This window comes from Mobula birostris, chromosome 20 (genome assembly GCF_030028105.1).
Source record: "Mobula birostris isolate sMobBir1 chromosome 20, sMobBir1.hap1, whole genome shotgun sequence".
Taxonomy (NCBI): Eukaryota; Metazoa; Chordata; class Chondrichthyes; order Myliobatiformes; family Myliobatidae; genus Mobula; species Mobula birostris.
Genome location: NC_092389.1, coordinates 1658808 through 1673063, shown reverse-complemented (window position 1 = coordinate 1673063; position 14256 = coordinate 1658808). Strand labels below are relative to the sequence as shown.

General features: G+C 39.6%; 1 protein-coding gene across 12 annotated transcripts in view; it reads right to left on the bottom strand.

Annotated features, from left to right (window-relative positions):
* Positions 1-13666, bottom strand: part of sik3 (SIK family kinase 3) — a 444540-nt gene extending 430874 nt beyond the window's left edge. For 9 of the 12 annotated variants that reach the window (XR_011889794.1, XR_011889796.1, XR_011889795.1 and 6 more), the window contains exon 1: positions 13442-13666. Coding sequence is in view for 3 of the 12 variants with exons in the window: in XM_072283868.1 (XP_072139969.1) it covers positions 13442-13615 (174 nt within the window). In the remaining 9 variants the exon portion in view is untranslated. The remainder of the gene's footprint in view (positions 1-13441) is intronic. The other 3 variants (XR_011889798.1, XM_072283869.1, XR_011889802.1) reach the window with 2 other exon arrangements.
* Positions 13667-14256: the final 590 nt, after the last annotated feature.

The window sequence follows — 14256 nt, the reverse complement described above, 5'->3', positions numbered from 1 at the left end:
CTATTGTTGGGGTCAGTGCCACTGGACGGTAGTTGTTAAGGCAGGTTACTGGACAGCCACATTAGAAAAGAACGAACAAAAGCAGAGTTGGATAAACTCTTCTTGGGCTTCCAGCCAGGTACAGGTATCGATTATAACCGATGTTTCCATGACAAACACATGATTCCTGATCCAAGGAGGATGATCCCCGATGAAGATGGCAGAATTTGTCATCAAAATGTCAGTTATAATTGATACCTGTATCCAGCTGGAAACACGAGAAGATCTTATATGTCATATATGCCAGGAAAGCACTAGAGCCTTTTTCAAAAGCATAGTTCTTTTAAAATTTATACGAGCACAAATCTACATAACACAGCTAATAAGTAAAACATGCTCTTGGAAAAAAGACATGGATAGATTTTCAACTCTATACTAATGATGCAACTAACGACTGAATTCTACTTTTCAAGTTTAGTTCCTATGAAGTCATCTTCTGAAATTTTGCATATTTAACGTATAAAAGAGGATAAATTTTTTCCTCAGCAGGGTACATCAGTAAGATGTAATTATTTTCTATTATGCTGATAATGCATATCAATACCTGAGATAATACTGAGAAGAATACTGTGTAGCTCTAAGGTGTCTATAATAAAAAAAAGACTTCATAGCTGTAAGAAATAGAATGAACTAACCAGATTGATAATAGAGGTAGGGAATGATAGTTACAAGGACAAACTTGAGTTATTGGGTTTATTATCTTAAATAGAGAGATCTGAAATGGATAGATCAAAATTTTAAAATTATTAAGGCAAAGAAAGACTAAGTCCACCACTGATATGGTGCCACCACATTCAAAAGATGACTTTCACCAAAGCAGCAAAAATATTGAGAAATCAGCTCTTTTCAAGTGGAACATAAAAAGTATGTATCTTTCAGGGAAATGGTGAATGAACATTTAAAGCACATTCTACAGGACAAGAAGATGAAAAGTGGTGGGATTAATTTTAACTTCCTGAGCATTCAGCTGAAATTGCCACATTTGACAGAGCAGTCTCATTCTGTCCTTGTGTTTCTTTGTTTGAACCGTCATAGTTCTCTGCTCTGATGAAGGTTTCAAAACCTCTACACTTCCCTGGGAACAGCAAACAAGGTCACTTTTACATCATAAATGGCTACAGATGAGTACAATGAGGCAAACATCATTGGAACTGTTGAAGACACCAATTCTCAGCAGGGGCCGCTAGATTTTGAACAGGTCCGTCTTTTACTTTCTTAGAAATCACACCAACCTGAATTTTAACTTTACTGGAAGTAGAATTTTCAAAAAAAAAATTCTAGAATGAAGAATTAGAAATCTGAACCAGTACTAGCCTCAGGTTTAGGGACAGTACAAAATAAAAGTCCAATTCTGAAGTAAACAAGAAAAATAGTAAAATACATTAATACATTTGTTTATTGGGCGTGGACATAGTATTTACGGTCATCTCTAATTCAGATGGGAATACTGATCCAGCAATGTTGAAAAAAAAGGCAAAAGTAGTTTGAGGAGGCATTCCAACCACAACAACGGTGTAAAGAGGTTAGACTTCACTCCAACACAGCAGCCCAATTCTAGAGTTATAACAGATCCAACACTAAAACTAAGTGAATTGTCATAGTACCTGGAAGATCTTCACATTAGTTGAGTTGATTAGTTTTTCAAATCCAAGTTACATTCCCAAGATCATCAGTGTAAAACAATTTCAGTTTTAGTATGAAAGCTCTCAAGTACTCATTGACTATAAAATCAGTATCTCATTACTACATATTTGCTGATGATAAATTTACAATCGTTTTCTTTCCTCTACTGTAATGCAAAACTGTTTATAGCTTAAATTGAAAACATACAAGTCAACAATACTTGATTCAACATAAATAGAGTTAACATTATCAGAAGGATCTGATGACAGACTATGCATTACTTCCTCATGGAAAGAAAGAGATAAGGGTTTTGACATCAAAATCCAACTGAATAATTTTGAATTAGCTACTTTTCTTTTGACTATACACCTCTGACCACAGACATAGCTCAAAAAGCTACAATACACAACCATAAACATGAAAAATACATTTTTCATTAATTACATTTTTCATTTTTTATACATTATCTGGTCCATTTTAGTTCTTTGTGGTGTGTTACATAAGTCTGCAAAGGAATAATCGAACAGCAAACTTATGCACAAACCATTGTTGCAAACTAAATTTAGTACTTCTAAGCCAATTGAGCGTAATAGTTGAGGACTGCCACCTAAATAATATAAACTTAAGACTAAACAAGATAAAAAGAATCTTACAATGACTTGTGTACACCTGTGCTCAAATTTCTCTCTTATAGAAAAGATTTTTTAATGTGATAACATTAAATGCTGCATTCAAATTCAATGATCCAATAGCACCTAGTAATATGGAGTGCACAAAAATTACTTATCCAAAGGATCCAAGCAACCCAAAATACTTAATGATTTTAACAACTCTCCATTGTCACATATCAAGCTACTACAGAGGAGACGAGAATCTTTACATGGCTCTAAGATTAATACATTCTAACACTAATTATTCAAACAAGCTCATAAACTGCACAGCAATTCAAGTCCTATAACCAGTGTGCGCACATTATATGAAAAAAGGGAGTGGGAGAAAGGTGCAGATGCATCTTAAGTATCCATATTGTTCATCATCCATTCCAGTAGCATCAATGTCATCCAGTCCATAAAGCCAACTAAAGTGCTGATCTTGTACTTATTTCTCCCCAGTGCAAAACGTTTTCATTGTTTCTACAGGGAGCAAAATATAATCTTTACCAGAAAGGGAGGCTTTTACCACAACTGGAAAAACTTACTGTAACATTATGGCATCTCATAAGAATAAATTTCACTGTGCTTTACAAACCATGCTAATCCAATTAGAAGAATCAGCAATATGTTGTCAGAAAATTAGTTAAATCTAAACAATCTTTACTGACCCAGTGGAATGCATACTCCACATCTGGAGGACAACCAAAATCCTACATTAATTATATTATTCACATTATTTCTTGTAATCTCAATCAAAAGATCAATCACAGGGAAAGATTTTAGATGGCCCAAAAGCAAGGTTTGTGGAGCTGGTAGGCCAGAGAGATTCCCGATCTGAAAGGAAGAAAAGGCTGCAAAACTACAACAGAAAACAAGATGTGATTTGGTTTTGGAAAAACACAAGATTAATGCGGAGACATAATAATGTCACCGGAAAGGGTGGCTATGGTTACAGAGAGACTTTAACGCAGAGGTGTCAAACTCACTTTAGGTCACGGGCCGGATTTGGCAAAATGCGACTTCATGCGGGCCGGATCAGTTGTGCACGTGCGTGCTCCCACAGCTTTCGTTGTCTTTGTTTTTTCAACCTGCTCTCATGTGTCTCCGTCTCTGCTATAACTACAAAGTGTTTCACTTGACGAATTTCATTTTTTATGAAGAAGATTGCCTAGCAAGCATTATTTTTATGATTGGTATTAACTTACAGTCGTAGGCTACAAGAAAGTTGTGATGAGAGAGAAAAAAGGATGCTATTTTGGCTAAGATTGTTTTGGGAGCCACACCTTTCCATGAATAAACCATTTGAAATCAAACATTAGCAGACACAAAAGTAGACCTAACGAAACAAACTGTAAATGCAGGCTACACAACTGCACCTAATTTTTATTACCCTGCTTCCAGCAATCAAACTCAGACAATGAACAGAGTTAGCCTCTATTTTTTATTGAAGTGATCACATTTACAATATAGTCAGAAAATGAATGAATCACAATATTATGACACTCAATATTTCATAATGCATTTTGCTTACATGTCACAGTGCATCGAACAGTGTCACTCATTTTTCACTTGCTGCTTCCAGACACCTGACATCTCTTGGCTTTAAACAGCCTGTCAACATCAGGGACCAGTTTCTGGCCAGTTGTGATTTTCATAATGTCATTTAGATGTCTGTGTGTCAGCTGCAAGCGCAGTTTGGATTTGTTCATGTTCATTATGGAGAACGCCTGCTCACAGAGATATGTTGTCCCGAACATGCAAAGGATCTTTGAGGCAAAGTCTGACATCTTGGGGTATATCGGTCCCAAGTATTGATAGAATGAGTCCAGACCCACAGTCTCAAATTTATATTTCAAAGCGGAGTTACACTGAATTTCAATTAGTTCCATTAGTTCCTCCGGCACATCTGATGCTGTATTGACGGCAAACAGCGAGTAAAATAGTGAGAATTCCTTCTCGAGCTGAGTGAAGACTTGAAAACGATTCTGAAACTCACTTTTCAGCCGTGATATTTTGTCCTTGTACCTGTCCATGTTGTCATTATTCCCATGAGTGACACGCACAGACTGCAAAGAGGGGAAATGAGCAGGGTTGCTCCGGGATAGTTGCATCTCCCACAGGCCTAATTTAATTTGAAAGGCACGAATGCTGTCGTAGTATTCCGTAACAAGTTTGTTGCGGCCTTGCATGTTAACATTAAGCACGTTTAAGTGCTCTGTTATATCCACCAAAAATGCAAGATCATGAAGCCAGTCTGGGTCATCCAACTATGCCACTGGCTTCCCTTTCTCGTTCATGAATAGTCCAATTTCCGCACATAATTGAAAAAAACATTTGATCACAACCCCTCTGCTCAACCAGCCGACTTCAGCGTGGTAGGGTAGGTTGTGTCCAATATTACTTTTGGACAAAAGAGTGTCAAATTGCCGATGGTTGAGTCCCTTGACTCTAATAAAATTAACCGTTTTGATCACTACATCCATGACATTGCCCATTTTCAGGCTCCTGCTACATAACACCTCTTGGTGTACAATACAATGAAAATTCCAGAATTCCTGCTCTGGATTCCCTGTCTGAACTTTCTCTCTGAGTTTCACAACAACACCTGCCTTTTCCCCGACCATGGACGGTGCGCCATCTGTTGCCACGCTGACAGTGTGACTCCAGTCAATCCCCAGTCTGTCCAAGGACTCGACGAGGCTGGAGAAAACGTCGTTCGCCGTTGTGGTGTTTGTCATGGGCACCATCTCCACAAACTCCTTGGTGACGGTCAAAGATGCATCAACACCAGGAATAAATATTCCCAACTGAGCTACACCAGTCACATCGGTGCTCTCACCAATTGCAATAGAGAAGGCAATAAATGACTTCACTTTTTCTTTTAGTTGACTGTTCAAATCTCCTGTAAGGTCCCCGATTCTTTCTGCCACAGTATTCCTTGACAAGCTGATATTACCTAAAGCCTGTCTCTTCTCAGGGTACACAAACTCAGCCACCGTCAGCATGCATGCTTTGATGAACTCCCCCTCTGAGTATGGCTTCGACGCAGCAGCTATTTTGTTGGCAATAATATAGCTGGCCTTGACAGCTCCATCATGAGTCTCCCGACTTTTGGTGAACACTGCTGATTTTTCAGAGCTGCTTCAAGCTCGTTTACCTTTTGCGTTCTGAGTTGTCCTGTGTACTTGTCATATTTTTCTCCGTATGACGTCTCATAGTGTCGTTTGATATTGTACTCTTTTGCCACAGCCACTTGTTGTGAGCGTATCAGACACACAGGTTTGCCGTTGACCTCACAGGAGAAAAAACGATCTTTCCAATTATCGTTGAATATCCAACCTTCGATGTCAACTTTTCTTTTCTTGGAAGGCATTTTGAACCACAGCAGGAAACAGTCTCAGCCTTGCTACAGGTGTTACTTACCTGAGTACTCTGTGTGTTTATACTGTGTCTGACGACATAAGTGGGGCCCTAGTGGTCTTCAGTGCAGGGTGGTAGGTGCTTATGCACAGCGGGTGGTTAACTGCCGCCTACTGTTTTCTAAGTACACACAACAAGCTGCTAGTGCAGCAGACGGCACAGACAGCGGTGGGAGAGAGAGCGACTGCCGTACAGGTAGATAATAAATGGTCATGAATATACTCCCCCCCCCCCAACTCATCCCGCAGGCTGAATTGGACCCCTTCGCAGGCTAGTAGTTTGACACCCCGCTTTAATGTATTGACAAGGTTTTCGGAAAACAGTACATTGACAACAGAGTAATGGACACATAACTGAGGATGTAGGTAGTGATGGTCAAAATGATTCATAACTTCATGAGGCTGGTGACCAGATGCAGGTGATAAAAGTGTGGATTTGGTAGCAGAGAACATAAGAAGGGATGGAGCTAAATGGTACTGGGCCAATGACAATAATAGAATCGATGTGGGAGGAAGAGGTTGAACAACACAACATAGTTCAAATTACCAAACTTGGATTACACAGAAACAAGAGTGAGCAAGTTAAGACTTGAAACATGTAGGCACAGTAAAATGGATAGCTTTAGTTTTCTCAGCTTCTGTGCTGAAAGTAAACCAGCTGAAGTTGGACACAAAACTGTGCAATTTGAATGTGTAGCAACATCTCAGTAGAAGGTATGACATACAGTATAGTAACCATGCTAGGCCTGATCAGTACACACAAATTTAACACCATTATTCTGTTAGCATTAAAACTTCTTGCATTCTTTGTAAAGAATTAGTTACACATAGTTTTATGTTTTCATTTTCACATTATCCATAATTGAGAAGCTTAAAGATAAAAATCATACAAATGAGAAATATCATGAGATATTCAGATGCCTAATTATGAGAAAATTTCAGTGGATTTTAAACATTAGAAATAAGGGATTTAAGTTTATTTTAAATTACATAATATCCTCAGACATGATAGACTGAGATTGGGCTGCAGTCTTTGCCTATGCAATGGGCAACTCCTCTATCTATCAATACTGTTGCAGTGTCTATCCTCATTCCTGCCTATTTATCATTCTTGTTTGCCCTTAACAAAAAAAAAAATCACAAGCACATGCTCTACCTATGTGCACAACTGCAGAGTGTGATGTCAGAATCAGATCAGTAATGATGCAGGAACTGCAATTGTTTCCCTGGAAACACACAGAGGTAAGAAAGCTGGCTCCAAATGATATGCATTTCTGACAAAATGAAAAAAAGAGGTTATAACAATGGCATAGATCATAATAAGGACTTAAGTACCAACAGCAGAGATTTTTAAATTTATGAGAACAGTGTAGGTTGTTGTTATTACTGCCTGAACTGAAATCTGCAAAATTAGTGCAAATCTTCCTTTCGTCAGTTTTGGTCCAGAATACCATCAAGGAAATAGAAATACAGTATGTATTAATTTCACATCTTTATTCTAATACAGGATAAAAGTATGTGAAAAGGTAAGTTCTAACAAAAGAAATACGGCTTGTTTACAAGCAGAGATGAAAAAATTATAATGGTAATAAAGAAATGACAAGCAACTACTTTGTGTGCATCTTTACAGAGACAAAAAAAATTGACGAAATACCAAATAGCAGGAGACTAACAAAAATAAGGAATTCAAAGAAAAATAAAACCAGAGAAGTTGGTGAGACTAAAAACATAAATCCTAGGGACTTAATAAGCTTTGAAAGACACTTATATAGACAGTTATCTGGTTATCAAAGCCAAGATTTTTTGAATTTTGTAACCTTTTCCATGGATTAGAGAGCTGCAAATGTGATCCCACTATTTACAAAAGGTAGATTAAAAAAGGGGGAAATACCAACCTAACATCATTAGGGGAAAACGCCAAACTTTACAATGAAAAATTTAATAATAGATGACGTTGAAAACAATAATTTAATTGAGCAGTTAAAACTTGGAATCATGAAAGAAAAATCATGCTTAAATCTACTGCCATTTTGTGTAGCTGTGATAAATTGCGTGGAAAGGGGAGAACCACTGGATGTGTTGCATTCAGACTTTCATACAGATCTCACATGATAAGATCTCACAAAAGGGGTTGGTTAACTTGAGGTAACTTCTCAGAATAAGGTGTAGGTCAAAAGAGACTGAGAAAAGGCATTTATTCACACAGGGGATTGTGAATCTAGGAATTCTCAACCCCAAAAGAGCTCAAAACAAAGCCTGATAGATTTATGGATATTAAAGGAAATATGCAACATGGGGAGAGTTCAGGAAAAGGATAGAGGTAGATCAGCCATGATTTTCATGAATTGCAGAGTGGGTTCAAAAGGCCAAATGGTCCATTACTCCTATTTCTAAAGTTCTTAATGTAACAGAGCATTCTGATAGACACTGCCTAAAAATGAAAGAAAGTAACCCTTTCAGGTCACATATTTATTTCTCTTTGAACTTGTTAGAAAGCAACCCAGGATTGTAATTGGAAGCAGCAGGCCGGGCAGCATCCATAGGAAGAAGCACAGTCGACATTTCAAGCCGAGTCCCTTCGTCAGGACTAACTGAAAGAAGAGATAGTAAGAGATTTGAAAGTGGGAGGGGGAGGGGGAGATCTGAAATGATAGGAGAAGACCAGAGGGGGAGGGATGGAGCCAAGAGCTGGAAAGTTGATTGGCAACAGGGATACAGAGTTGGAGAAGGGGGAGGATCATGGGATGGGAGGCCGAGGGAGAAAGAAAGAGGGAGGGGAGTCCGGAGGGTGGAGAGCAGGCAAGGAGTGATTGTGAGAGGGACAGAGAGAGGGAAAAAAAGGGGGAAATAAAAATAAATAAGGGATAGGTGAGAAGGGGAAGAGGGGCGTTAACGGAAGTTAGAGAAATCAATGTTCATGCCATCAGGTTGGAGGCTACCCAGACGGAATATAAGGTGTTGTTCCTCCAACCTGAGTGTGGCCTCATCTTTACAGTAGAGGAGGCCGTGGATGGACATGTCAGAATGGGAATGGGATATGGAATTAAAATGTGTGGCCACTGGGAGATCCTGCTTTCTCTGGCGGACAGAGCGTAGGTGTTCAGCGAAACGATCTCCCAGTCTGCGTCGGGTCTCACCAATATATAGAAGGCAACACCGGGAGCACCGGACACAGTATATCACCCCAGCCAACTCACAGGTGAAGTGTTGCCTCACCTGGAAGGACTGTCTGGGGCCCTGAATGGTGGTAAGGGAGGAAGTGTAAGGACATGTGTAGCACTTGTTCCGCTTACACGGATAAGTGCCAGGAAGGAGATCAGTGGGGAGGGATGGGGGGGGGGAAACGAATGGACAAGGGAGTCGCATAGGGAGCGATCCCTGTGGAAAGCAGAAAGGGGGGGTGGAGGGAAAGATGTGCTTGGTGGTGGGATCCCGTTGGAGGTGGCGGAAGTTACGGAGAATTATGTGTTGGACTCGGAGGCTGATAGAGCATAGGTGTTCAGCAAAACGGTCTCCCAGTCTGCGTCGGGTCCTCGACGTCCCATTCCCATTCTGTTATGACAATGCATGGCCTCTTCTAATGTCAAGATGAAGCCACACTCAGGTTGGAGGAACAACACCTTTTATTCAGTCTGGGTACCCTCCAACCTGATGGCATGAACATTGATTTCTCTAACTTTCATTAATGCCCCTCCTCTCTTTCTCACCCCATCCCTTATTTATTTTTATTCCTCCCTTTTTTTTTCCTTCTCTCTCTGTCCCTCTCACAATCACTCCTTGCCTGCTATTCATCTTCCTCTGGGCTCCCCTCCCCCTTTCTTTCTCCCTAGGCCTCCTGTCCCATGATCCTCCCCTTTCCCCAACTCTGTATCCCTTTTGCCAATCAACTTTCCAGATCTTGGCTTCTTCCCTCCTCCTCCTGTCTTCTCCTGTCATTTTGGATCTCCCCTCCCCCTCCCACTTTCAAATCTCTTACTAGCTCTTCTTTCAGTTAGTCCTGATGAAGGGTCTCGGCCTTAAACGTCGACTGTACCTCTTCCTATAGATGCTGCCTGGCCTGCTGCGTTCCACCAGCATTTTGTGTGTGTTGCTTGAATTTCCAGCATCTGCAGATTTTCTCGTGTTTGCAGGATTGTAATTACTAACTAACAGACCATTTAAAAGCAATAACATAGTTTGAGACATCACTGGACTATAATTTTACCCAAAGACAACTGACTTTATAACATTTCTGTTACTTACAAGGATCACTGAGTAACAGTATGTCCTCATAATAACTGCACTAAGAATATATTAGGCTACAATTTTCAGGAACAGTAAAGTCTACTTCAGTTATTAAATCAAATTATGGATAATTCAATTATGCAGAACAATAACATAAAAACAATGAATAGCAGTAGCATGAAGTAACAGTTACCATTTCAAATCTTGCTGTACTACTAATAATTTAAACAATTTAATTAAATAACTTACATACTAATTCAAGGATATTCAGAAAATTTACTCATACAGTATATTAAAAATGACATATTGATTTAGAAACTCTGAAGTAACACCAGCCCAATTCAATTTTTTGGCATACGCTACCCTACCTGTTTTCAAGTGTTCTGTCTCATTAAGTGTGCCAATCAGACCTTTCTTGGCAGGTCTTTGCCAGCATAATTCAAAGTCAACAGTGCACCAAAATCCCTTCCAAGAAGTACCACAATGTTTCCTTGGCTTTCATCCCACTTCCACAAAATCAAAATAAAATCCTTTCTTGGCGCTATCATAAAACGGACTGCTCAACCCCAGGGTCAGGAGGGGTGGGGGATCACAGAGGTACTCTTCCTGAATTAAGAAAGTATGTATTTCAAGGAGTCCAGACACGGAATCACCTGGACTCCAGCTGTGTGTAAGCTGTCACTCAGACCACATCCCTGTTCCTCCCACCAAAGAAAAACAAGGCAGAGGCAATGTCTCAGTCAAATAAAAAAGAAAGAACAGTCAAAGATAAAGGAAAAATTGTTTCTTGGCATCATATATATAGAATTGTTCTAGTATTTCAAGAATACAATGACATTCCAGAGCCAAAATGAAAACTGTCACAGGATTTATGTAATAAATTCACAACATTGAAAATAATGATAAGTTTCTCCACAGCCAAAGCCTATGACTTATTTTGGATCACTGTTTTTACATCTTTATGGCCACATGCAGAGCAGCACAGGCAGAAATATACAGCAAGTTATATGCTGTTCACTCAGTGATAAAGTCATGTACAACACAGGAAAGAAAAGGACCAAATTGTAGGATGTAGGACAAGGATGTACAGAGACATTTTTAGCACCCTTTGTCACAGAACAGCTGTAGTCAAAAATTTCAGAAGCTATTTCAAATAAAAAACAAGTACTAAAGGAAACAATGCTATAAAAGTTTTTAATAGTTCACTACATCAAAATGCATTATTATTGAAGCAAGTCAGTAAAATAACAATATCTGTTATATGATCTAGTATATTCAAAGTAAATTTTATTATCAAAGTACATGTGTCACCACATACAACCCTCAGATTCATTTTTGAGCAGGCATACTCAATAAATCTATAGAATAATAACCGTAACAGGATCAATGAAAAGCCACCTTACTAGGGTGTTCAACCAGAGCGTAGAAGACAACAAACTGTGCAAATACAAAAGAAGAAATAATTAATTAATAAGCAAGCAAGCAAGCAATAAATATCAAGACCATGAGATGAAGAGTCCTTGAAGTGAGTCCAGTGGTTGTGGGAATATTTCAATGATGGGGCAAGTGAAGTTGAGTGAAGTTATCTCCTTTGGTTCAGGAGCCTGATGGTTGAGGGGTAATAACTGTTCCTGAACCTAGTGGTGTAAGCCCTGTTGCTCCTGTACCTTCTTCCTGATGGCAGCAGCAAGAAGAAAGCACGTCCTGGGTGGTCACCAGGAAGAAGCTACAGGAGCCTCAGTATTCACACCATCAGGCTCAGGAACAAGTACTATCCCTCAACCATCAGGTCTCAACTAATGTCATATCGGCTCCCAACTAACTATTGTGGTTTAAATTGGGTTTCCTGGCTAAAATATTATTAAGTATAAAAACTATCAAATAGAATTTTCTTTTTTTCTATATTTTCCAGATTTTGATTCAAAAACACAAATTTCACCGCAGATGTCAAAAAAATTGTGTGATCATCAAGAATTCCTTCCTGCAGTACAATGCAGAGATTTTTTTTTAAACACAAGAGTATTGAAGGTTAGCAAGCTGCAAATTTACAGTTGGGCAATGACAACACATTCAACAACAATTGTTCAAAGAATTCCTAGCATAGAAATACAAATGTCGGTGCTTAATATACAAGTATACGTCAGTCATCACAGCACAGCAGATTTTTTTTAAAGGGCACATCAAAAATAGTTGACTAAGATTAACTCGAAGAAAAGTGTAAATTAATAAGTCCACTGACCATACACAGCATGTATTAAAGGATATTCTAACATTGGAGTCAGCTACAACATCCAAAACTCATCAGTAATTATGATGAATGAAATTAAGGTAATAAAATCATGCTTCATCATTGGCTTAAGTAAATAATGTACATATTTGCCTATTGATTTCAGAAGAATCTGCCTTAATAGGAAAAATTAATGCAGCACATAAAAATACTGATGGCACTAAAACAGATGTGCACTTCCAAATTTGTATCTTTGAAAAGGCAAATGCAACTGATAAAAAATTTGCTGTGTGATAGAAACATGAAACCTATTTAATCACACGAAAATTACAAACTAGTTTCTGTCATAAATAGTGAACTGAAACTGACCTTTAGGAAATACATTTTGGTGTATCAATTGACAAATGTGTAACCTCTCCATTGTAAACTCTTGATACTAGATTCTCCATTAAATGTTTCTAGCAAATCAAAAATATCATTTTACTAAACATTGCATGAATAATATGCCTCACACTGAGTAATTGCAGGAAATATATATATAGCGATAATAATTTCAGAAATAGCTGAACACTTATGTTTTCCACTCCAAACAATAAAGTACTGTAGCTACACTTTCAATTAAACCAACGATGTTTTCTCAGGTCGGCTTTTTAAAAAAAACAAATTATCGTGTAGATCACCACAATAACCATGATCAATGTACGTAAATAATAAATGATCACTGTACATTGAGCGCAAATTGTTCGCGTAGTGTGTTGCAAATTAGTTACTTTAAGAAGTGTGTACGGTCCAGGAGTGACAAATAAGACCCCGGAACTTTGGGAAAAACTTATGTTAGGAAAAATCGCATTGGCGGAGGACAGGCTATCGAGCTGAGGACAGGCCGAGTTGACAGCTCCGGCCCGGACCTTGCCTGACCCCCTCCGGCCGAACACTGAATAAAGGGACTTAAGTGACATCACCAACAATTACAGGGAGAACGAACGGGAAACCTAATCGGTAATAAAATCCAAGTTTTCGGCTTTTTTTTTACAAAAGAAGGGAGCAAAGGAGAGAAGAGGGGAGACAGGAAAGAAGACGTTTCTGCCCTGACGAGACTACTACAGCTGTCAACCCCAGTGGGGTTTTACCCACTTCAGAGAGCCATCCTTCCCTAGTCGGCAGCAAAACTTCAGCGTAAAGAAGGTGACCATGATACGGTGGTGAAGGAAATAACGATGTTACACATTATACCCCGAGAGAAGGAGATACGTTACTTTAGCTTTGGTGACGATGTGAGTGGCGAGCTTGACCACAGCGAAGTTGCCCTTGCCGATGGTCCTCTCGATCTCGTAGCAATTGATTCTGGCCGACCCAGTTTTGTGCGGCTGCGGCGGTAACGGCGAGGTCTGATGAAGGCTGCCGTTCCTCGCTGCACCGCTGGACGCCATCTTGTCGAAAACACCAGCGGGCGGGCGAGCAGGCGCAAGCCGAGTGGGAGAGAAGGCGGGGCTTCGCGAGCGGGGGCGCGCGCGCCCGCGCGCACGCACACTCACAGTCCCCGCTTATCCTGCCCGGCGCGCATTAGCCGGTTTCGGTCACGTGATTCCTGGCCGAACGACCGGCCAGGAGCGCTGACGTCAATGCAAATGAGGCGAATGTCCTGAAGGTTATTTCCGAGAAGGCGTTGCGTGCGTTCTCAAACTGGTGCTGCCTGCTTGCAGGATTATCACTGAGAGATTCGAATTCAAATATCATTTGCTGATGTCCTTGACAAAGCTATATTAAATAAAACAAAAATAACTCATCTTGCACCAGCTCTGAGAAACTAAATAAAAACAACATGCAAAACACATACTATAGTTGCTGGAAAATCAGAAGTAAAATTAGAAAATGTGCAAATATTCAGCAAGATAAGCAGCATCTGTATAGAATGGCGAGTTAATGTTACTGACAGCTGATGTAACGTCATCGACCTGCAACGATGACTATGCTTCTCCAAAGAGTACATTTGAAAATAACATCTGCAGATGTGTTTCAAACTGCTGGACATAGCAAGTGCATTGGCACCTTAAAGAGAAACTTAGTGCTT